Genomic DNA, 24666 nt, shown 5'->3' with positions numbered 1-24666 from the left:
TCCACGGCAATTGCTGAAAGAGTATTAGTTCATTTGCAGAGACAGAGCTTAGCAAAGCATTCCAGCTCACCTTGAAGGTAGCCCTTGTAGCATTAGTAGGCTCACTATAATTGCCCCCACTGCCAAAGCAGTGATGAAAAAGAAACAAAGGAGAACGAGAGCTGTCCCTCATTATGAAGAGAACTGTCAGTGATTTTATGCCTTAGAATGCTGCAGAAGAGTTTCAGCAAGTTTGTTTTTACCCCAATTAGCTTCAGCAGTAGCATTGAAACAATTAGATCGAGTTGGATGCTAGCTGAGCAAACAAGCCAATGCCACATCCTCTGCAATTAGTGATATGTTAACCAATGTTGATAGTGTTAGACATGCTACTCTTCAAAACAGAGCAGCCATTGATTTTCTTTTACTAGCACAAAAACATAGTTGTGAGGAATTTAAAAAATTGTGTTGTATGAATTTGTCCAATCATTCTGAGTCCATTCACAAAAGCATACAAAAACTGAAAGATCTGACAGCTCAAATTAAAGATAGTAGTTCCTAGCTAAACAATTTGTTTCAAGAATAGAACTTTGCACCTTAGCTAAGACAACTTTGCAAGATAAGTCTTTATGTATTAAGTGTTCTAGTATTGATATCGATAGTAATACCCTGCATACTTCAGTGTGTACGGCGAATGATGAACAAAACAGTCCGAGAAGTCTTTGTCATACAAGAGAGAGAATTAAGACGTAGAAGCACAGAGAGTGTTCGAAATCTCACAGAAGTAGTAAACGAAAGTGTAGACATAAAAGTTTTGAATTAAGACCCTAGAATCAACCAGAGTTTTTTGAACAATGACTTGTAACTATTGTCAAACATGATTCATATCTCTTTCAAAGACTAAGCCTTCAGAGCATTAAGTTGCTGTGCTGTAGCATAGCAATGCTTAGGATCAGCATGAATAGGCCTCCAGCAAATAATAAGCAGAAATTTTACAGTAGAGCTATGAAATGCAAGTAGTAAACGACAAGAAAATGAAAGTTTCTTTCTGAGTCAACAGAGAGGGGGAATTGCTGAGATTCATAAAATTAGAGGGTTTTGAGAAAGTGGTTAAAAAAGCAGGCCTCTGAGAGCAGACTTGTGAACATTGCTAATACAGCAAAAAGTTTTCTAAGCAGTAGAGCAAACGTGAGAAATAGCGCAATAGACTTTTGTAATGTGTCTTCATAAATTGCAACAAAGTTATTTAATGTATATCTTTAGAAAGTTAGTATGAATGAGTCTCTGTGCTTTGTCTCTCATGAACCAGCGATTGCGTTAACTACCATTACGTATGTTTCATATGATTAGATAGAATTTTTGTCAATAGGTTTTGCTCTATGTGGGATTAGCTGAAACCTAAGTTGAGATGGCTTTATGCTATGCTGTAATGTAACACGTCCTAAGCATTCCCTTTAGATCAGAGAGCTGTTAACATAATCTGTCTCCATTGTCCTAACGATGTACTGAGACTGATGTGCTGAATAAATAGCTCACGACACTAGTTCAGAGTGCCCCGTCTCATTTGTGAATGTATATAGTTGCCAGCAGCAGAGCAGATGAGTTGTGAGTATTGGCAAGACCAAACAACTGGAAGAAAGGGAGATGTTGGGATTTTGGCTGGCTGGAGACTGGAAAAGTGCAGGGCCGTGGCTAATTCCAAGTCCTGCACCTGCGGGGTGGCGTGTCCTTGGGCCTAGCTGGGTATGGTGGCGGGTGGACAGAGAGACGTGGGAACTGGGGAGTGTGGGCCCAGGGGAGTGGGGGGGAGCTGGTGGCGTGGTTTGACCAGTGGATCGCATGGCTTGCAGAGTGTTCATGGGCTTATTGCTTGCTGTGTGGGTGTCTGATGCTCTCTTCAATGGACGGAACTTGTTGATGACTCATATTGAGCCCCGAGTTTTCCCTGCACCCGACAAATGGCTCATCCCCGACAAATGGGCCTTTCTGCAACAAGGATATCTGAAATAAGAGAGAGGGTTTGTGAGAAGAAAGGATAAACTGCTACAGCTCAATTTTTAAATAATGAAGCTGTAATATTTAAAGTCAACATTGGGACTGAAATTCGAACCTTTTGAAGAGTTACAAATATATTTAATTTAAATAAAAGCTACAGCATCCCTAAAGGTTTTGTGAAAAGTGGAGGGACATTACATTAATAAGATAAATTTTATGCTGCAAAGTTCCACAGATCTAAAGTTAAGCCAAATATTTTAAAAGATAATTCCATTCATATGGAATGAAATTAATTCTTGCATAGAGCACCAAGTCTGATGACATATTTTACATATTATATGTTTAACTGTCTTAACTTGAAGGAGACAAAAGTGCATTGTCAACCATTACTTTTTTCTAAATATAACGGTTAAAAATGTAAACTGTAAAAAAATGGTTTTTATTCTGGATTATCCTCTCGTATAGCATAGTCAGTATATATAGACCAATATCTCTTTGGCACAGATAGTAGTTTATAGAACTAAACTGAGGAAATACATTCAAGCTGAAGTGATACCTGTGGATTATAAAAGGTTACCTGATAAGACCATAAGCCTTTCAGGAATTATTTAGTTTGTTTGTTTTGTAAAAAAAAAACTTGAGAATTTCAAATATAGTCAAGGAAAAGGATATTCTCGCTTTCATGGATCATTTGTATTAAGATTCTCAAAAGGAGAATTAAGTGAAACAGACTAAACATCCTTATCTTATAGGATGAAGAACTACTGAAAGTACGAGTATCATTTTCTTCTAAATCATAGCTACTAGCAGCTGTAACAGTGTTATTATATTCTCCAGTTGTTATATTAAGTGTATTATTTCCAAAGGTAGATTGGAAATCTTCTACTTCAGGATGTGTAGATAATGTCACCTTACTCTCAGAATTTAAGGATATCTGAATGCAAATATCTTCTGAAATGCAAGCATGGAGGTAATGGATGTCATTTATATCAGCACTAGGTTCACAGCTGTGCCCTGCATAACAATGGCAATCAAATTTTTCTATGAATGTTTGCAGATCCCGATATGATGGTTGCCCTTGTAAAGTGTATTTTCCATCCTTTGTCATTTGAATTGCAATATTCTTAGGGTTCAAGTGAAGATAGTCACTGGAATTCCATTTTTTCCGTGCACAAGCACCAGAGTCTTGGCATAGCACTTGGCTACATATTCTGGCTGCCATTGTGACGTTGATGAGGTATGGGGTCAAAGTCCTCCTGAGGTAGTTGTCCAGAGTTCTACAGGTGTTCTGTGAAAAGAGCATTACACCTCCACAGTTTAGTATGGAAAGCATTAAAATGCTGTCATTCTAATAACAGTACAACAGTATATATCTATAAATGTTTCCCCTGAGGATTTGATAATAGCTATAAGTTGTTGTTGGAAGCAAATTTATCTGAGAAGCTGTTATAAAATTCAAGGATCTTAGCAAATTCATGTTGTGTAGTTGCTGGAGATGTTACAAAAAGCAGTTAGATCAGAAAGCAATTGTCTTTAACCTTTCATTTTATCTATATTTCATGCAGTTTTTTGAATCAGATGTATTTAAAGATGTTTCATGAGGACTTGAAGTTCTTTTTTAAGTCTTAAATAGTTTGAATGAGTCTGGGAAAAAAACTCACACTACTTCAATCTAAACAAATACTTTTTTTATCGTGTAGTCTCTGAGACTTTTCAGCTTTCCCCTGACCTGAATAGCTTGGCTACAGGGTAGGGACCTTTCATGGCATTTTTAAATGAAAAGAATTGTGGTTGGATGGTCAAATTGAAGGTATGCTAAGACAATTGATTGTTATAACTGATCATTAAATTGGCATATGTTCTGTGCATTCTTGGCACAGTTTAATAACCAGAAGGTTTGAGAGCTCTCTCTTGGTTTCTGACATTATGAGCATTTGCCCAATACTGCATGTAGATGTGCCTAATATTTATACCCATGGAGATCACTTTGGTGAATCTCAGATGTATGTAGGTCTTTTAGTTTTCGTTTAGGTATATATATAAATACTTCCAAGAAATTTTGGTTGATGCAGAAATGAGGCTTACAGAAATAGTTAATTGCTGAAATGCTACTGACTGTGAAAGCTGTAAAAAAATCAGGTGCAATTAGTGTTACAAATATATAGTCTGACTGATCTGTGGAGAGGTTTTTTTTTTCTCACAGGAATCTCAAAATTAAGACAATAAAAGTTGCTGCTCATCTATATTCTCCTATTAGATAATGGGCAGAAAAGTTCCAAGTGTAACTGAACTCCTTTCTCAAAGGCAGGCACATACAAAAAAGTCAAGGTATCATGCTTTGGGGAAAAACAACCTTACAGAGCTGTGGAGGTGTATTTTGCCATGCTTTCTGTGGCAGGAGGTCTGGCAGAAATGAAGCATTTTGGTTCGTTGCACTATTGCACTCAGAAGATTTCACAAGAGTCTTCCCACACAATAGTTTGTTAAATCTAACTTGCCTGGTTATGAATGAACTACCTGGAAAGAATTATGAGAACATCCTTGTAACAGTCTCAAATGATGTATTTCCCCTTCCTAAAACAAACTAGAGTTTTTTTTCTTCTGACTCAGATGTTTCACACAATGAAATTAATCAAAGTAGTATTTGCAACACACAGAACAGGCTAGGGCTGAACTTTTACAGACTGACTTCTCCTAGTGTTGCCAAATTCACCACTCCAAAAAGCAGAAGGGTCTTCTAAAAATTGTTCTGGGCAAGCCCACGTAATTTTTTCTTTACCTCATTACTAAAATGAAGTGAAGATATAGGAATTCTTTTGTATACTAATTAAACAAGTGCTAACTTGCCTGTGGTTATCATAGTAATTTGCCCAGTTACCCAGAGTCAACAGAACTGAAAGATTGAACTCTTGTTCTGCGTAGCCAATGATAACCTTAATAAGCCTCAGATATGCTTGGGTTTTGACTACAAGAAACTGCTGCCAATATGGAGTCATCATTTTAAAAGTAGAAGATGTAAGTGATCAAAATGTTTTACATCCTTTTTACTTTATTTCTCTTTAAAAATTTCATATAATAATTGATGTAGCATACCTTATTTTTTGTTAAATTCATACCACCCCAAATCACAATTCCAGAAACACCCAGTGCAGCAGATTCTCCAATGGTATTTACCAGGTCTTCCTGAAGGAAAATATGCTAAGAATCATATAAATGTAAGTAACTTATAACATAAGGGCAAATGAAAAAATGCATATAGTAAATGACCTCTCCACAATAACTACTTTGAAGACAGCAAGCAATGATACACAATGCAAATGTCCTACTCTCAATTGCATAATTTTATCCTGGAATTGGATTCCACAGGTGATACCAGAAAATGTTGCCAACAATATCCTATTTATATATGTCATCTGGTTAAAAACGAGGCTGTAAAATTGAGCCAGTGCTTAGGCATATGACATACACTCCCCCAGCCATGTTACAGCTTATTTTGCTGCATTACCTCCTGGCTGCTCAGAGTTGGTAGCAACTGGTTTCAGTAATGCTATGGGATAGAAATACTGGAAAGCACAGCTTTTTTTTTTTTTTTTTAAACTTAATTTCTATTACCACAAACTGCTAAAACTGAAAAGATGCAAGAGAAAGAGCTTTCAACAGTAGGAACCTCCCTTTTCCAGAGAATATCTCTAGTCTTTTATAGAAATTGATTTGGGAAATTTGTTTCTCTTCATTCTCTTCATTTATCCTTTCGGGTCAGCTCTTAGACCAGTCGTAGAAAATGTTAAGGCATATATGGGATGGGAGAGGACTATGATAATGACAAAACAAAAAAAAAGAAAGTTACTGTAGGGCACAACACACACACACAAATCTAATGTAAAGATTATAGAATTTCAATTATTAATTGGGATCCCAGCAGGGCCCCTGAAGCACCCCTGGCTCCCTGAAAGTGTCCACAGAACTGGGGGCAACACTTGCTAATGCTCTGTCCAGAATGTGGGAGGACACCAGGTAGAATGCCATCACCAGGACTCTGACTTCCCCTTCCTCATGGGCTGGAACAACAACAAGAGATTACCCAGAGTGGTGGCATCTCTGATGGGGTGTGTGTCTATAAAAATGTGATGGGAAATATAGCCAGAACTGCAATAAGATGATTGGATTTTAATCAGAACCTAAACTTAACTAACCCATGACATGTTGAAATACCATTTTTGTACTTGAGTACAACTAAGGACAGATTTTTTTCACTAGCTTTAAACATGTTTTAAGGAAAGAAAGACTCCGTGGTTTCATATTTTTTTCTTATAACCTAAAAAGCAGGCAGTAGGTGAGCCCAGTATTACTAATTCTCTTTGCAAAACTTTACTCATATTTCTTTCCTCTGACCAGGTGTGCTAAGTATGTTTTCTAGTTTTGCGATATTTTGTTACATGTGAGAACAACTCAGAGAATAAAACACTATTTGATAACTATAATGAGAACAGTTTGAAAATAGACCTCTTAGTGTTTCGTTTGGTCAAATTTTTTCATGGATTAATTTAATTTTTTAGACAAAATTGCACACTTCTTTCTGATGCAAGTTAGTATATTTGCTAAATAAGTGTCACCTGGTGATTTTTTGCCATATAAATTTGAACTCTTTAAGGTCTAGCTTCACTCACCTCAGAGAGATATTCCTCAGAGACATCTGTGAATACTGGACGTGTATATACAAAAACTGGAAGGGGATGTCTAGAGTTAGAGACATAGGAATTTCTAATGGCTTCCTGAACTCTGTTGCGAACAAAGAGTTGAGCATTTCTGGAAGATTTTAAGGCTGTCTCTAGATAGATAGATGGATAAAGTGCTGTGCTTTTCTCCCACAACCATTTAAGCTCATTATTTCTTTCTTTTTCAATATCTAAACAGGCTCCTGTATAATTGTGGGGGTTCTTTTTGTAATCATAGTTATAACAGTCTGGAAAAAGGTAATATCCCCACAGACGATTTGGTTTCGTTTCTATGCCCAGCTTCAAAGTTTCCAGCATAAAGGATTTTGCTGCAGATTCAAATTCCATTTTAGCTTTAGTTCTGGCTTCGGCTTCGGATAGACTGAGGTCTCTCTGCTGAACTAACTCAATGGATTCCTGTCTATAAATATCTTTTGATCCCCAGTTCCTTATCCACAGAGGTCTCCAGTTTTCCCAGTCAATGACAGCCAATCCAAGCTGTTCATCTGAAGGAATGTAGAACTGGATGTCCTCTTTGGCTTTTTTTAAATGATTCTCCAGTAGTGAGAGTTGAGGGAGTCCTCCATTAAATGCCTCTCCTGTGACTTCATTTTTGTGAGGGTAGTATCCAAGCCTGTCTGGATAGAAGAGAGTGACGTTTTGCCCAATGGATGTCTTTAGTGTACTTCCAATCAGAGAAAAAAATTTCATGTCCAGCTGCACTCCAGTCTTTTTAGTACAAAGTTCTGTAGGAGCATTCCAGATAGAAAGAAAAGGTGAATTAGAAACAAGTGGACGAGCTCTTATGTTCAGAGATGAGCAGCAAGAAACTAGAAGAGTGGCAAACACCACACCAGATGCTACAGGGTATGTACAGGTAACACAGATGCCAAAACTTTGTATTTGTCTCACAATTTCCATTGTAGCATGTGCAGTGACATTAGGTGCTTCTGATCAGACAAAAATTAAATGCTCTCTGGGTGTTCAGAAGGTTGGTAGTCTGTCAAAAACTTTATTGTAAAATATACTTCTTCAGATTAATACCTATTAAACAATATTCCTTGGGTGTGAAATAGGGGTGTCCTTTTTACAAGGCTTTCTGTCATTTCAGGCTGCAGGAAACTTTCCAACAACTTCTCAGACCTAATGCAGAAAAAAAAGCAAATGTGAGGTAAGAAATTATAAGTATTTAATTTCTAACCTTGAAACAAGTACCATTTCTAATATTGAATATATTGTAATGCTTGAATACAATTACCCTTTGAAGGAAAAGAACAATGTATAACCATAGAGAAATAAACTGTACTATTCCACTGTCAGTTTTATGCCTAAAAAATAGCTTTAAAAAAAACTAGATTTAAAACAGGCAGTGAAACAGTATTCAGTGGCTCATAGATCAGAGTAAGTGTGCCCAGAAGTACTCCAGACTGTGTCAGTTAAATGTCTGTAAAAATGAGCAGTTTCACAGTGACTTCTTTTAATCAACAGCAATATAATATTTCTCACCTACATCAAAATAAAGTTCTGATCCTTCATTTGTTAAATTTACAGAGTCCTTAAGGGAAGATACAAGATAATATAAAACAAACCTGAGCTGTTTTACACTTGCGAAAAACCAATCGATGGATACTCATTTAACTCCGTGAGATATCTGAAATATTGTAGGCACTCTATCTTCTGTCCAGGCCTCTTTTAAACAGGTTCAAACACCTGTGAATCACTTTGGTATATGGCTGGCTGTATGTTATTTCAGGCCATTTGAGATGTACAGATTAAGTGGCCCTGAGTCAAAGTCTGCCCAGGGGTGTAGTTCAATAGGAAAGCTGAGGCTGTCCATACTCCCACAATGAGCAGTCACATTTAGTGGTGACAGCCTCAGTGAAGGCATCAGCTTTTACCTAGAATCCCACTAGCTAAAGCATTCTCTGTGCAGTAACTCCTAAATATTCATTCCTTCTGATTTTGAAATGGTTCAAACCTCAGTCTGTCACTTTCTGTAGAGGCCTTGATATGAGGCAATAGAGTATGTAAGGATTATATAAGAGTGTACACAAAAATATAGGGGTCATCATGAAGTGGGCCATGGAGTGGCGGGCAATGTAAAATCTCCAAGGACAGATTCAAGAGAAAAAAACAAATCGTATTTTAGTTTGTATTTATTGAATTCAGCCAGGAGTGGAATCTACAAATTTTTGTATAGAATCAGCAGATGGCTTGAAATCTAAAAATTCATGCAGATATTTCATCATTCCACATGCTAACGTGATAAGTAAAGAAACCCTGCTAAGAATCAGTTTTATAAACCAAATTTGGATCACAGATCCAATTACCAGGAAAGAAGGTGTGGCTCTGTTCATTTAAACTGCTTCAAGAGCAGTACCTCATTTGCATGACATCTGCTTGATAAAACTTGTAGAAAAGCTGTCTGCATGCATTTCCCACAGCTGCCCAGAGGTGACAGCAGGAAAAAGCCATCTCTCCTTCGAGCTAAACAATTTTGGCTCTCTCATGTCTCCTCATATGACAAATGCTATAATCCCTTATTCATCTTTGGAGCAATTTGCTAGATTTGCTCCAGTATGCCCATTGCTTTGTTGTACTGAGAAGCTCAGTTGTGGGCACAAAACTCCAGATTTGGCATCATCAGTGCTTAAGAGAAGGAATAAGCACAGTGCTTGACTTGTTGGTGGTGTATACTCTTGTTAATGCCACCCAAAAGGCTGTTGGTCTTCATTGCTGCAAAGATTCATTACTCAATCCAGTCAACTTTGTGGAGCCTACTCTACAACTTCATTCCAGCCATTCAGCTGACAAGCCTGTACTGGTGCATGGGGTTATTACTCTCCAGGTGTAGGGCTCAATGTCTTCATACATTGGACTTCATGAGGTGTCTGTGGAGGTCCCTCTAAATGGCAGCATGATCCTGTGGCATATCAACCACTCCCAAGTCTGGATTATCTGTAAACTTGCCACAGGAACACTCTTCTCCAGGAATTAATCAGGATGTTATATAATGTTGGACCTAGTATGAAGCCTGAGTGTACATTTCTAGAAACAGGCTTCCAGCTGGACTTTGATGGGCCTCCAGCTGTAGATCCTGAACTGATCTCAACCCTGTGAGCCTGACAGTTCAGCCAGTTTTCAGTTTCACTGTCCAGTTATCTGTCTTGTACTTAATCAGTGAGAACATTACAGGAGAATCTGTTGAAAGCTTTGCTAAAATCAACAGTATCCAATGTCTCCCCTTGTCCACCAAGCCAGTCATCTCTTTAGAGAAGGCTGCTAGGTTGGGCAGGCCTAATTTTCTCTTTGTTAATCCATGCTGACTACTTGCAATCACATTCTCGTTCCTAATGTAAATGTTTTCCACGATTATTTGCTCTCTTAGCCTCCCAGGGTTTGGGGTGAGGCTGATCTGACCAGCTTGTAGTTCTTTGCTTGCTCTTTTTTTAATCTTTTTAAGAAAGGAGTTACATTTGCTTTCTTCTAGACCTTGGAACCTTCCCCAGTCACTGTGACTATTCAAAGATTATCAAGAATGACTTTACAATGACATCAGCAGCTTCTTCAGCACATGCCACTTCTTGCAGGCACATGCCATTATGTCCCATAAACTTGTGTGTGTCCAGTCTGCATGGATGTTCCTGACCTTGCTTGTCCTTTGCTACTGGATCTCCGGCCAGTACTAGGGCCACATTTTTCTTGTCTTCTGCTGCTTCTATACCTCTAGAAGCCCTTCTCACATCTTGCCAGATTCAGCTCTAGGTGGGCTCTGGGTTTCTTAACCAGATACCAACAGCTCAAATTGTGTTTCTTGTTCACTTGTCCCTGCTAGTACCTCATGCGTGCTTTCTTTCTATGTCTGAGCTTTGCCAAGAGCTCATCCTGCCATTTCTTGATTTCCTGAATGTGGAGATTTTTGAGCTTGGAAAAGGTGATTCTTTAAAATCAGTCAGCTACTGGACCCTTCTCTCCAGGGCTGTCTCCCAAGGAATTCTTCCAAGCTGATGCCTCTAGATGCCAAAATGTGCTTTCCTGAAGGCAGTTGTTATGATCTTGCCATTTCCTTTGTTGCCTCTTTTCAGAATCCTGAACTCCACCATCTCATAATCACTACAGCCAAGACCCAGCCTTCACGTTTCCTGTTTGTAACTATGAGGTACACCAGAGCATCTCTCTTCATGGCTTCTGCATTATCCTAAGTGACACTTCCTGAGAGAATACAGACTGAGACTTCCAGGACAAACTCAAAGAATTCTGTACTGAAATTCTGCAGAAATACTTTTTCCACTTATGCAAATACAGCTTATTCAAATTAAATAAATTTTCACACATAACCAGCTGATACACACCAGCATTTGCCAGGACAGTGATCTTTTATGCGATTAGTTTGATCATAAGTGGGAAGAACTCAGAAAGAAGCTGTAGGAGTAGTTTGGCTTTTTCTGTTCCCCTGGCTTTGATTATAAGATATTTCTTGCCCCCACTGAAGTCAGAAAACTACAGAACACAAACTTTATTATTTGTTCCTGTAAGGTTGTTTTTATGAGTGGATTTCAGTAACAGACTGACTTGATGTATAGAAAAAGAGGAAAATATTGTTTGGAATGTTACATTTACTGGTCTTGCTAGAACTCATTTATTATTGGCTAATTTTGCAAAGTTAAATGTAACAGTTTATTGGGAAATGGTTTTCCCCAAATCTTACTGTGATGTACTCTACTGAGTATGAGTTAACAGATTATTTTATGTGATAGCTTCCAGTTAAAAGGATTGCCTTCATCCCAGCCTAACAATGACAGCCCTGATAAATGTTACTGTCTTCAGTCTCCTTGATGGTGGTCTAAGTGAGCTGAGTCAGAAAGCTGCCCTTCTCCTTGTCAAAAAGTCATTTACTTTACAATATATTAACACTAATTGTTCGTGGGATAGCTCCATCAATATGTACTTCCAGTCAGGCAAGTGCCTTTTGTCTAGGGAAAAAGCTTTGACTTTAGATTTTCCCAAATCTGGCATTTGTAAAGGTTAAGCATTACAGGAAATCATATTAATTTTCTTGGCTTAATTATTGCATCATTTTTCACGGCATAAACTGAACTGCAGAAACACACATGGTTGAAAGTGCAAGTGTGCTCTTGTGTTTTGGTAACTACACAGTCATGGATTCAGGCCATGGCACATGTCCCTGAAAAAGTGGACACTGAAAAGGTTCCACTAGACCAAAGAGAGTCTGAAAACAAAAAGGGAAAGAAGTATTATACAGACCCTTACACTTGACACAATCCACCAAAATGAATGGTGTAGTGCATCAAAAAGCAGTGGTCATACCCTTTGGCTTATGTTCAAAGCTTGCCACTAAACATTAGAGGAATTCAGCTTTGAGGCTTTTTATGAAAATAAGACATGAGAGTCCACATTCACCCTTGATATAATTAGACATTGCTGAGTCAAGTCAGATCTGCTAACATTAAACTTAAGCCAATAAACAAAAAGAGTATCTGATGTTATCTGTTATGTTAGTAGTGTTAATTACACTTACTGAATTTCAAACAGGAGTCTGTAAAATCTTGCATTTCCACTGTTTTAGTTTGAACACACGAAAGCAGGCGTGCTCTTCATGACTTCTAAGGCAGACGGTGAGTGTCACTAAACTGTGCTATCTTGTTGAACAACAGCATGTAAAAACACTTGTTGTACCAAGATCATCAGTGTAGTTATTTTAGATTACAGATTACATACTCCTCATGTGTTTATTAACTGTTCCTTTCATCACCAACAGTATGATATTGCCTATTAATTAATGACATAATAATAAAAAAAATACAGATGTGAGAATTGGCTGGTCTTCTCCCTATGCCAAAGAAAACATGGATATAGAAGTTGGCATGTAGAACTGCAAGTTTTTATGGGACAGAAGAATCTAGCTCTTTGAATCTTTGCATTTAAGTCTTTAAATGCCTGAGGCTGTGATGTAAGGTATATGGTCAAGAATGCAGATAGGACCAGAATATTTAAGGATTTATTCCTTATTCTTTTGTTTTCATATGAACACTAGCTACTTCAGTGTAGAAATAACTCTTGATGTTACAGACAAAATAAGGTATTAGACAGTGTAACTTAGGTTCTCGGGAGTTGCTTTTTATTTTCCTTTATCTGAAGGTTACAAAAATGTAAAGTTGTACAAATGTCTAAGGACTCAATTCTAGCTTCTATGAAGATGTCAGCACTGATTAAGTCCTAAGGAGAGATGGAATACACTTCTGAGGAGCAGAGTAAGTATATAATAAATGTTAATGTATTTAAACTTGGAAGAAACCTGAAGGAGAATCCAAAGGATTTTTTTAAAGTTACCAACGATACTGATACAGCCACACACAGTCTCTCTAAATAGGATCAAATCAGCCCACACTGCTGGGAAAGAGCTCTCTGAGGTCAGCACGTGTATTTTTTATAGATCAGTGGAAAACAGTCAATGTGTCTGGTATCTGTCCTGCTGTCCTTGGGTACCCCAGTGGTGCTACTGTGGGAAATGCCCCGTTCCCTTCCATTCTGCTCTGGAGGGATCTTTCTGGATGAAGGGGACAGTATCACTGTTGCAACTTGCAATTAAACCCTCCTGCTCTTTTTTGAGATTCATGTTCTGGCTAGAGGCTGTTTGTTCATTACAAACAGGTATCAGAGTCATGAAACAGCCACATAAGAAAGGGAAGTATAACCTTGTAGTTGTATTGCATTCCCCATTTGTGTCATTTTTGGTATTTCTTAAAGAAGAGGCAATGACATTCAGTTAACACAAACACACATGGGTGTTGTGATGATAACATGAACATTTGTGAGGAACAGAAAGCTCCACAGAAAGCAGGTCCACCTCTGGAAGTATGAACCATCTGTGTAACACTGCTGATGGCAGGTTTAACCTGTGAAGGGTGATATTTGCATAGAGGATGTGGCCTCATTGTTACAAGCACGTTAAGCTAGACATCTCTGTAAAGTCATCATTTGGTAAGCACTGATCTTGACAGTGGTTTTAAACTCCACCCTCAATTCAGAAGATTCTTCTTAGCTGGGCTAAGGCAACTGTTAATGAGGCCACGTAATGAATTGCTGAAGTTGAAAATGCCTCAGCTGATATAGAGGAGAGGAAGGGGTTTTCCAAATTAGGTACATGAACCAGCAAAACTGGCTGGTTTAGTCAGCATGTCTGATTTAAGAGATGCTTGTCAAACCACCCCAATGCCGTGGCTGTCCTTATCATCAAGAACTGCCAAATCATCTCTTTCATCATTGGTTACTCCCGTAACTGAGTACAGGGCAATGAGTACATGAGGACCTGAAAAAAACCTCCTGAAAATTTCTGCCAGCATTCCTGACTGTTGCTTGTGGAAAAAAATACCAAAATATTCTCGTGATGTAAATGTCAGGACCTGTGCATCCACATTGAAGACAAGTCTCCTTAAAAATACCTATGCAAAAGTAGTCAAACAACTTTTTAATATTTTAAATGAGTTAACTATATGGTTTTAACTTGTTTTATTTAAATTAGTTAAAATATAAATTTTTACTAAACTTACCCAATTATTTTCATACTCTTATGATGACTGCTGCAGTGTTCCAGGATTTCTTTCATGTATTTAGTAAAATCTCTACACTTTAATTTTCTTTTTTCTCTTGCAAGTTCTAATTCTTAATTTTATAAAAATTCTTAATACCATAACAGCCTGTTAATTGATATTCTGATTTGTTTTTTAGCAAGTTAGCTAAATAAACTATCTGAACACATTTCCAAGAGTACTTGGAAAAATTTCCTTTGCTGTACTCTGTATAAATAGATTTGGCAGAACCCAGATTTTATAATAACAGTTTCCATTGCAGAGGAATCAGGGACAAAATAAAGAGTCAGTCATGTGTGACTGTAAAGTATTCTATCTCACTAAGATTACCCTGCAAAACATTCACTGTCTGCTGAATCTCTAGTATTTTGTGGCAAAACAAGCCCAAACATATTCTCTATAGCAAGAAAAATACATTAGCCATCAATATAGAAATTAAAAATATAATTGTATCTTTACCATTAATACATGGCTAATTAAAGGCAAGAACAACCTGAAAGCATATTTGAATCATTAATATAGATTATTAATATATAGGTAATTAAAGGCAAGAACAACCTGGAGGCATATTTGGATCACTGTACTACACCACTGCTATCCCAACTTAGAATACTGGGCAAATCACTGCCCAGTTTTTAAAAGTGCCTAGTAGTTTTCTTTTGGCTCTTTTTAGTCAAATATATTTTCACGATACTACGCTGAAACCTTTTCAATAATTTTAATTAGAAGCCTTAAAAAAAAAAAAAAAACACACAAAAAAAGCCCCAAACGCAATTTTCTTTGGGCTTGTATATTCAGCCTATTCTTTGTTCTGACTACTTCTCAAAGTAGGAGGTCAAATTTTCATAGCCATAGAAGGGTTTGAGTTAGGAGGGACCTTTAAAGGTCACCTGGTCCAACATCCACTAGGGATATTACTTAAGATGCCCAGTGTCATATTTTCTGCAGCATCATGTGTTCCAGCATAATTCTAAATTCTTATGGACAGCAATATTTACAAAGGACTCTAGTGTAGATCACTGTGCATCCTGCAGTACAAGAACAGTTTTCCTAAGTACTTCCCTAGATCTTCTCAGGGAGCTCTTCCAAACAAGGCAATGTCACGCACCTACATGTGTATAGACAGTATCAAAGGTGGCCCATAATATGGAGGATTATAATCCACTATTAGTAAGCACTTAATGATCATCATCTCCCTTATGAGTGCTATTTTGAAAATCAGAAGTCTGAACTGAACAAAAAATATATATTCTTGCCTTCTAAGCCAACATGCAGCACAGAGATAACCGCAATACATTTCTTTACAAAGTAGGTATCATTTCACATCTGTGTTAAAAGTATATTTCCCCTTCAAGAAACTATTACTCTAATCTAGGATTTATGAAAGAAAAAAAAAATCTACACTGTACAAAGGTTACTGTGCCTTTGGAAAAGGTGAGATTGCTCTGAAGAAGAGACCAGGACAGGCTTTTGCATAATCCTGGGAAGTATTGCAGTATTGAAATTAACACAGCAGTCAATTCTGTATCTGAAACTGTTTGAGTCACAAAATTGTGCTATTCTTTTTAGAAAAAAAATAGAATGTTCAAGAAAGGTGATAAGTGCATTCCCTTTCAAGCGTAAGGGAGCAGAAACACCCCTGGGGTAAATGAAACCTGCATGGATGAAATTGTTCCTGGATATTCAGTAGCCACACTCCATCGAGTGTGTTGCTAGAGCAACAGGAGGTTTGAGTAGCAGGGGGAGGGGTCCTCAAAGCAAATTATTCATGGAAATAAATATGTATTATTAACCTCATACCAGTTTGTACATTAACATATGTCTTCACAGTATGACATTTCAAGTTCTCCTCTGCAATACCTGAATGCTCTCTCTTTTTAATCTTCCTCTCCTGGGATTGTAATTCATTCCATACTCCTTTTGCATATAAATAAATACAATCTGACAAAAATATGAAACTGCAGTAAAGAAATAAACCTTGCCTCAAGAGTGATTTCTCTTTCGTACTGCGTTCTCTTTCACCTGCTGTTCCTTCACAGCCCTCACATAGCCTTTTGTTATTTTGATAAACCTACTAATACCAAGAAGCCTGTGTAATTGCCACCCATCCCTGGAGAGAAGTGGGAGAGATGGGTAAACAGATGTCAAAGTCTCAAAACAAAAGTGAGTACAAAGCTATGCAGAAAACCAGTGATTTATTAAGGAGGCATTAGCATTTCTCGAGCATTGTTTTGGGAAACGGGTATGCAGAGAATTAACAGCTCAACTGAAAAGAAGAAAGAAGCACAGTTGGGCCTGCCTGAGCAAGAATATTAGCATAACCCTTGGAGAAAGCCTAAAGAAAAGGATTTTCCGTGGCTCTGAGCTGAGGAAATGAGTTTTTGTTTGGGCCTCCACTGGTTAGGGTGGCAAAGTTGGTGCTGTCTCTATCGACATGCAACTGGGATGGCTAACCCATCATCTCATCCTCTTCTGAGACAAACTGCAAACCCTCACAAACTCTGACTCAACAGCAAAGCTGAGAAACACAGTGGAGTCTACTGGTTTTAAGAGACCTTAACATGTTGAGAGAGTAAATTTGGACCACTTGCCGTGGGAACTGGGACTTGGACAGTGTGTGGCAGCCAGGCCTGGCTCTCACTGCCCACACCCTCACTCTCTGACTTTTCCTCCTCAGAGGCTGTAGTGGATACCCATGCCAGCCCTCACCTGTCTGAGATTACCCAGCACGTGCTCCATTGCTTACATGCAACTCTGACTCAAACCTCTTGCCTCATATTTTGTGGGTTGTCTTGCCTGCCTGTGGCTTCATGTAAAAAATAACTATTACACCGCACCATATCATTTACCTGAGTTGAAAGGCTGAAAACATACAGGTGTCTTCTCTTTCACCCCTGATTAGAAGCATTCACTAGGGAGAAGTAACTTCATATTGAGTTTTCCCAGGTGTAAGTCTATACCAATAAACTTTAGATTCCTAAAGAAATAGAAATCCCTATTAGCACACTCACACCTGTAAAGGAAACCTATTCCCACGTCCTGAGAAAAATTGCCTAGACTAAGGACTTTGCCAAAAAAGCTTGAAACAAGACTTCACTAAAATAAAGTTGTTTTAGCAATTTTGTTTGTCTGGAGACATAGATTTTACTCAATACCTCTGACACCTATATATGTGCAGTTAATAATATTTTTTTGTGTGTAATAGTTCAATGAATCACTGGCATGGAAAAAAGGAAGTTAAAATACACTGAGAAAAAAACAGCTGGTAGTGTCAGTTCAGCTGATAGATACAGTTCAGTGTGTGTAACACAGGTAAGTGGTTGTTCTACCTTACAACTCCTGACAATCTTTCTAGAAAGTCCTATCAAATTTTACCTTCCCTCAGTGAGATTTGAATTTTAAAATAGTAAAAATTTAAACAGCATAAAAATAATCAGTAAATACTCACCTCAGTGAATCCACAGGTCAGGACTTGCTGAAATGAATGAACCAGTGAGTGGACAAAATTATTACCCTTCTCTAGAAAGGCAGGGCTCTGGCCCAGCCAGTTGGGATTTGTCATTTGGTGAAAGCCTTAACATAATTATAGGGTAGTTGATGAAAGTGTCTCCTGACACAGCTGATTGCAGTTGAGTAGTACAAAACACATTACTTGTCAGAAGTCTTGCACCATATTCTGTAGTTAACTGAACAAATTCTTTGAAATAGTTCCTTTTTTTCCCAAAATAAGGCAAACTGTATTTGCCTTAATTTTGCTTTTCAATGTAGCAGGGATTTGTCCAACGGAGGTTAAAAAAAAATGGGATGGGGAGAGCAAAACTGTGTTGTGCTTTGCCAGAATCTAGAGTACCCCCAGGTGATGCATTCACACCAAGTGTGAAACGAGGTCAAGAAGACATCCTGTGCTGGAGAACAGATACCAAGATTGCCATGCTTGGAGATCACTGAGCTGAGTGCATGTGTGACCCTCTGATTGCTCTCACAGGGATTCAGGCAGAACCTTGGAGCTGTACAATTAAACAACAAACCACTCTCTGTCATTAAACTCCCTGCTCTGATTGTGCTCACACAGCACTTTGGGTTGGTTGAGGGTTTCCCACTCCAAAGGGATGGCAGGCAGTGCCACATGTTAGAGTTGTTTGGAGCTGTGGACCCACTGCTACACTATCAATACTGCAATTTACTTTCAATATTGCAGTTTTAAAACTATTTTTCTTCTTCCCTGGCATAAAAACAATTTTTTCTTTGGAAACAATTTCAGTTTCATGGTAGTAATTTCTATATTGAAAGGGTTTTGTCATTTTAGATGTCATACATTGTTTTCTTTGTGTAATATTTTTTTACTATATAAGTGTATATAATGATAAATTATCCAAATCAGAAAATAATCAAAATATTCAGCTATCTACTTTTTTTTAAGTCAACTATAGAACAACAACTTTAAATAATTATTTTATAAAAATAATTTTAAAGCATTAATTTATAAAACTATTCTAAAATTATGGGAAAATATATTCAAAAGCAGTTTACTATGATGAAGAAAGAAGATAGAACTTTTCAAATCACACATTTTAACATTATCATTCTTCAGTAACATGCTAGGATATCCATTACTCTTATTTTGCAGAAGAACTTTAAATCAATATTATTTGGTTAAAGTTAAGAAATGAAAATAAAGTTTTGAAATTTTGAAATTTGGTCCTAAAATGTTTTAGTCTGTATTGAACTCTTTCATCTGCTTTTTTTTTTTAATGGAAAATAGTCAGCCATCTTTATGTGTCAGAAAAACAAGGAAAATAAGATAAACAGTAATTAAACTATGTAGGTCAAATTGCTGCAGAGACACTCATGGTAGTAGTTGTGCTTCAGCCCAAGCTGTGGACTACAAGGCTTTGCCACTTCACAGGTAGCAGTGGTTTTGTCTCCTGTAACGCTGCATCTTTGTGATGCAGGATCCACTCCACAGCATTCTTACAGTCAGAAATCCCACCCAGCATCTCTACCACTCTAGCATTCACTTCCCTAGTCAAATAGGAATTTCCTCACAGAACAAGCTATCTTTTGCTGGGTGCAGTATTAAATAATAAAGGGAAATAATTGCCAACTTTTGAATGAACCATTGAATCATTACTGTACTTGGTGGAAGTGATGGTGCAGAATAGAATAAAGCCAAGGAACCTGAGGAGTTACAAAAATGGATCTGCAGAGATATGGGAAACAAAACAAAAAGAGCTGCAGAGAACAATATTTAAACCACTCTTCACACCTTCTTAAAACCTACCAGATTGTCTCCAATGTCAAGCAACATCCCCCTGGCTTCTATCATCAAAATATCCAATATATTTCTTTCAAAACAAGACTTAGAGTTGCTGGTAGAGAAGGTTCCCATCCCCACAACAAGCCTCACAGAGGGGTGGCCTGCAAATTGTTCACTCCAGTGCTCTTGGGCTTTTCTTTGTAGATACTGCTCCGTGTAAGAACAGCCTCACTGCCCACTCTGTGTCCCTGCTGAGGCTGCCAGCAACAGTGTGAGTTTTTTGTTGGGGTTTTGTGAGGGGGACATCTGTCCATGAGCAACTGAAGAACAGCCACCTGTATCACGCCCCTCAGCTGCCAGCCTGTCAGCAGGCATTAACAATTTCCAGTTGCTGCTGACTGAGCTGGATTCAACCCAATAATCTGGTGCTAAACATTTCTGTGCTCCTTCAAATCATAAGAGTATGTTTGTTGGGTGGCTCCTGATTTCACTTTGATATAACACAAATTAAGTGTTCCTGCTGGCTGTGAGGCAGCAGGAAAGATGAAATAATAGAACAGCCGCAGCTGGCAGCTGAGAGAAGCTGGTAAAGATCTTCAAATACCACAATACACTATAAATAAAAAGTAGGATGCATAATGTGCAAAGGCAGAGCTGGTGGAAAGCTTCCAAGCAGTGTAAACAAAGGTTGAACTCAGCTGATCCAAGAATGAAACATGGAGGAAGTAATCCCATTATTAATGAGTGGCAAATATCAACATTGTGATTTTGGCTTCTCTGGATTGCAAGGCTGAGGGTACATGGAGTGGAGTGATAGGAGGCAGGGGAATTATTTGAAGATGTGGGATCTCACTTCCCTTCTCACCACACATCACCTGCTCTTCTGCCAGGATTCCACTGAGATGAATGCCACCTCCTTGGCACCAGCCCCTTCACCTCTCAGCAGAGCAGGTCATCAAGGCACCTGTACCCTGCTTCTCAGCTCCTGTCCCCTGAGCCTCAGTCACACATGTCAGGTCCTACCCTGCACTCACCATGTCTATCCCCTTTGCCTAAGCCCACCCTCCACTGAGGTCCTCTTCTCTTTCCCTATTCCAGCACATCCCCACCTCCAACCCTCACTTCCCCAAAGTCCCACCCTAACCTCCACAAACCCCAGGCAGAAGGGCTTTCTCTGTATCATGCTCACCCACCATGGCCATGGGACAGAACCCATCCTCCAATTTACACTGCTCTGGGCACTCTTTTCCTTCAGCCCTTCAGAAGATGGGGCTGACTTCCTGACTTGCTCCCAGGATTCTTGCCACTGGTGAGCATTGCCCTCCCATGCAGTCAGACCCAGGCAGTGTTGTGTCTCTTGCAGGTAAATTATGGGAGCTCAGGTTGCACTGGTAGTTCTGGTTAGCACCACGTGCATTTGGCATGCCCTGTGTACATCTAGGATTTTCTTTCCTCATTTAGGTATGACTTTGTCAACTGCCTTTGTCTTGATTTATCACTTATTTCTCTTTAGTCAAGATTTTCTAATTTTCCACAGTTCTTTGCAGCTCCAGCCTAAAGAATTCAAACTGTTTTTTGGACAGCTATGGCTAAACTCCATCCAGTCCCTCCCATCTGGGGTTCAGCTACCTATAGAGGTGGCACTTTATAAGCAACTATCACTTGTGTCCTCTTTTGTTTGAGAGAGTCACTTCAGGTGCTAGTGAGGTTGTAAATCTTTTTCTAGGACTGGAGTCTGCAAGAGATCAGACCAACAAGCACATACTGTAGACATCCTCAAATCTTATTGTCTGAGCATCTGTGTCAGGGAACTGACCTGAGTACATGTGTTCCCATTCTGGCCTTTGTCACCAGGCTTCTGTTCTATGGAAACCAGGGCACTGGGGAAGGAGCTCACAGGTCAGTGAGCTCCTCTTGAGGATGTACATTAAGCATACAAGAAAACCAAGGAGCTTGGGAAGATTCTGTTGTTTAACCTGAGAGTATTTTCCTTCCAATGTGTGCATAAACTTTCCAGGTGGAAGTATGTCCTGAATGCACCAGAGTCCTGTTCTGTATTACAGCAGTTCAAGCCACTGACAGCTCCTGCTGTCCACTGAGGCATCTGATGCTCTCTGGGTGAGTGTGTATTATGCAATGGAGACCGAATAAGTGTTTACCTTCTTTCCAAATAAAGCAGTTTACCTGCAGGGTACAATGAAATACAGAGACACCAACCTGGATTTTTAAATGGTAAAGTATGAAAAATTGCAGTATATTTGTTCAGTATAGGACATTTTTAGTTTGCCTGGCCTACTTTTGGGACCTGAGATGGTCTCAGTGTGGAATAGTTCTGCACTGCACCTTCTAAGCCCTAAAGCTGCCATTGACCAAACTGGCAGGTTTCAGTCCCATAGCTCATTTGCAGAGCAGCTCTGCTGTTGCTGTCTCTGCAAACCCTTTAGTTTGGACACAGCATCACATTCTTGCAGTTACAATTATTTTTCCTCTTCTGGCATATTTGCATATGCAAGGCTACCTCTGACTTGTGCTCCTCTGTGTAAGCACAAAAAGTACTAAGAGGAGCTGCATAACTCTCCCCTGGGAGGCCTCCTACAATGTGGCTTGCACTCAGTGCTTTCCAGGGCTCACATCTAAGCTTTTAAAGGCAACACAGAAGGCTCTTTTGCCTTTTCTTTTTTTTTCCCTACAATTTTGAATAACTAACTTGTTTTCATTTTGAGAATGACAGATCTAATTTATATTTAAATCTTTCTAATCCCTTGCCAAGCTACCATGACAATAGGCATTGACAATAGGCACAGTAAATAACAATTTTCCTAATTACTTGATTGCCATTCATGTTTCGTTGTCTTTTATGTCATTCTATGCCAATGTACTTTAAAGTTATATCTTCCAATGTGAAAGCTAAAATCAATCTGGGTGAAATAGGTTTATGTCAAGAAAGATAAATTCCTGTTTATCACATGTACATAATGAAAACAGCAGTTTCAACAAATGAGCAGAGAGAGAGACACCCTTCCTCACAGAGCCCAAGTGAAAAAACCTTTGGGATTATAAACTGCAGTTTAAACCAACAGCAGTAGCACAGGATGCTTTTGAAGCTTATCTCATCCCAAAGTGTCTCTGGTGAAAACCCAAACAATACAGGTAATTAACTGGTGCATGTCTGCAGATTTATTCCAATGAGCCCACGTTCCTTAATACAGTGAGTGTTTGGAATCATGCCTCTAAGTAAACTGGCTTATTCATGTCCACTGATGTAGTCATCTGGGAGAGGATCCTTTCCACATGGACAGGTTCAAAGCACACTTGGGAAGAAGAGAGTGAAGCACACATCCTCACCACAACAGCAGAGAACAGGAACTTAACCAACTTTGCCACTGTAAATACTGGAGAGGACAAGAGGCACTTACCAGCATTCCCTGGACTCCTTAATTCTTCTCATTTAGGATACCAGGAGCACTGGATCTCAGAAAATCTGGCTTCTTGTTCTCAGGTGACAGACTACTTTTTTGTACCAGTGTGTGTCTTACAGGCCAGAACATTTATTTTCTGTTAAGGAAATATAATCCACCTGGGTGTTACTCATGTGGTAGACATGCAAAATCCATGTTAATGCTCTCCGCCCACTTTTTTTCTAAAATACTGATGCTTTTATTAGCCATTGCAGGGAATAACACAGGGTAGAGAATATGACAGATGATACTGACTAGCAAAAACTATCTTTGGTTCAGAGTCTTGGCCTTTACCCCAAACACAGAAACAGATCACTGCCCCAAGCAAAGATGCACACAAGGCTCACGGGGGAGGAGGCTTTGTTTCCTGGTTATTCCTTCACAACACGTTGTGCAAAAGGAGGAAGGAGAGTACCTGGGAATAAACTCTGTCCCCTGTGTCTGGGGTGACTGGAGGAGTCACAGCCCCCTCACATCTCTCACCTGGCTGATCTCTACAAGTGCAGCAAGACAGGTAGCACAGATGTGGGCAGCCAAAATCACCTTCAGCTTTCGTTTACTGGAGCACAGCAAGCAGGAGCAGGGAGATCAGTGCCTCTTCTATTTCCAGCTCTGAGAAACAGTATTTGACTCATCAATGTGGACTAGATTAATTTCTTAAGGACTGCTACAGTCCCTACTAGTTTCTGATAGGTATTTTTATTTTTTAGAACAGATTGGTGTTTTCTCTTAAAAAACAGTTTGATCAAACTGCTCCCATCCAGTAGTCCTCCACAGTGTAGTTGATTGACAGGGTTTTTGTCCTCCTCACCTTTGCATGTATCAACTTGATGCAGATTGATTTCAAGGATTTTCTTCCAAAACCTTCTTGAAGTAAAATCTGTTCTTTCTCATGAGCGTTCAAAACTTGTCTGGTGAGTCTGCTTTCCCCCCACAACCTGCTTGTAAAGGAGAGTTAAAACTCCTTACAGCTTTGCCATGACTATTAGTACACTGGAAGTTTTGGGATGTAGATTCTAAAAGGTTATGACCAATCTTTGCCCTGTATTGCAAAAAATTCAAGGGTTTCAGAAGCTTTTTTTGTTTATTTTCTTTCCCTATTACTGGTTTACATATCACTTCTGAAGAAATCAAGAATAGATCAGTACCCATTTCTTATTAGATCCATCTAGAAGTGGTTTGTCCCTCACGCAAAAACTACTAGAAGATTCTTTTTACTCCTTTCTAGTGGAGTGAGATGTCAGACCCAGATTTGCTTGTGATTTCCATATTGAGAACAATAATATAAGTCATTTTAAGTCCAGTCTGACAAAGCCTTTATGCACTTTATGCATTATTTAAATAAATAAGAACTTCAGTTTAAATGAATGCTTGAAGCAACAAACCCTACTGTCTCTTACCTTTAAAAACAAAGTGTCCAATTTACTAAGCCTGCTGAGAAAAGTGCCCATTAAAGTAGGCCATAAATGTTCTGTGTGAAAATGTCTACCTGAATTTGAATTAAAAATAAAAAACCAGGACTTTTCAGAGGGACTGGGGTAGGAGGTTGCTTACCTGCTAGCTCCCATACCAGTAAGTTTCCACATCTAACACAGCTGGAATGCAGCCTTAAAGAAAATCTGCATTATAAACTGCCTTGGAACTGCTTCACC

At 38.8% G+C, this 24666-nt stretch overlaps 1 protein-coding gene across 3 annotated transcripts in view; it reads right to left on the bottom strand.

The window, feature by feature from the left end:
• Window positions 1–2620: 2620 nt before the first annotated feature.
• The window catches only part of SPAM1 (sperm adhesion molecule 1), a 32498-nt gene continuing 10452 nt past the window's right edge, over window positions 2621–24666 (bottom strand). The window contains exons 2-6 of one of the 3 annotated variants that reach the window (XM_058805694.1): window positions 23498–23626; window positions 22973–23111; window positions 6642–7832; window positions 5068–5157; window positions 2621–3262 (exon numbers count right to left, since the gene is read on the bottom strand). In XM_058805694.1, the coding sequence (XP_058661677.1) occupies window positions 2621–3262; window positions 5068–5157; window positions 6642–7610 (1701 nt within the window). In that variant the 5' untranslated portion in view covers window positions 7611–7832; window positions 22973–23111; window positions 23498–23626. Of the gene's footprint in view, window positions 3263–5067; window positions 5158–6641; window positions 7833–22972; window positions 23112–23497; window positions 23627–23825; window positions 23871–24666 lie in introns of those variants that run through there. The other 2 variants (XM_058805695.1, XM_058805696.1) reach the window with 2 other exon arrangements.

Source organism: Ammospiza caudacuta, chromosome 5, assembly GCF_027887145.1.
Source record: "Ammospiza caudacuta isolate bAmmCau1 chromosome 5, bAmmCau1.pri, whole genome shotgun sequence".
Lineage (NCBI taxonomy): Eukaryota > Metazoa > Chordata > Aves > Passeriformes > Passerellidae > Ammospiza > Ammospiza caudacuta.
The sequence above is the reverse complement of the archived record's forward strand: the minus strand, read 5'-3'. Positions and strand labels throughout refer to the sequence as shown.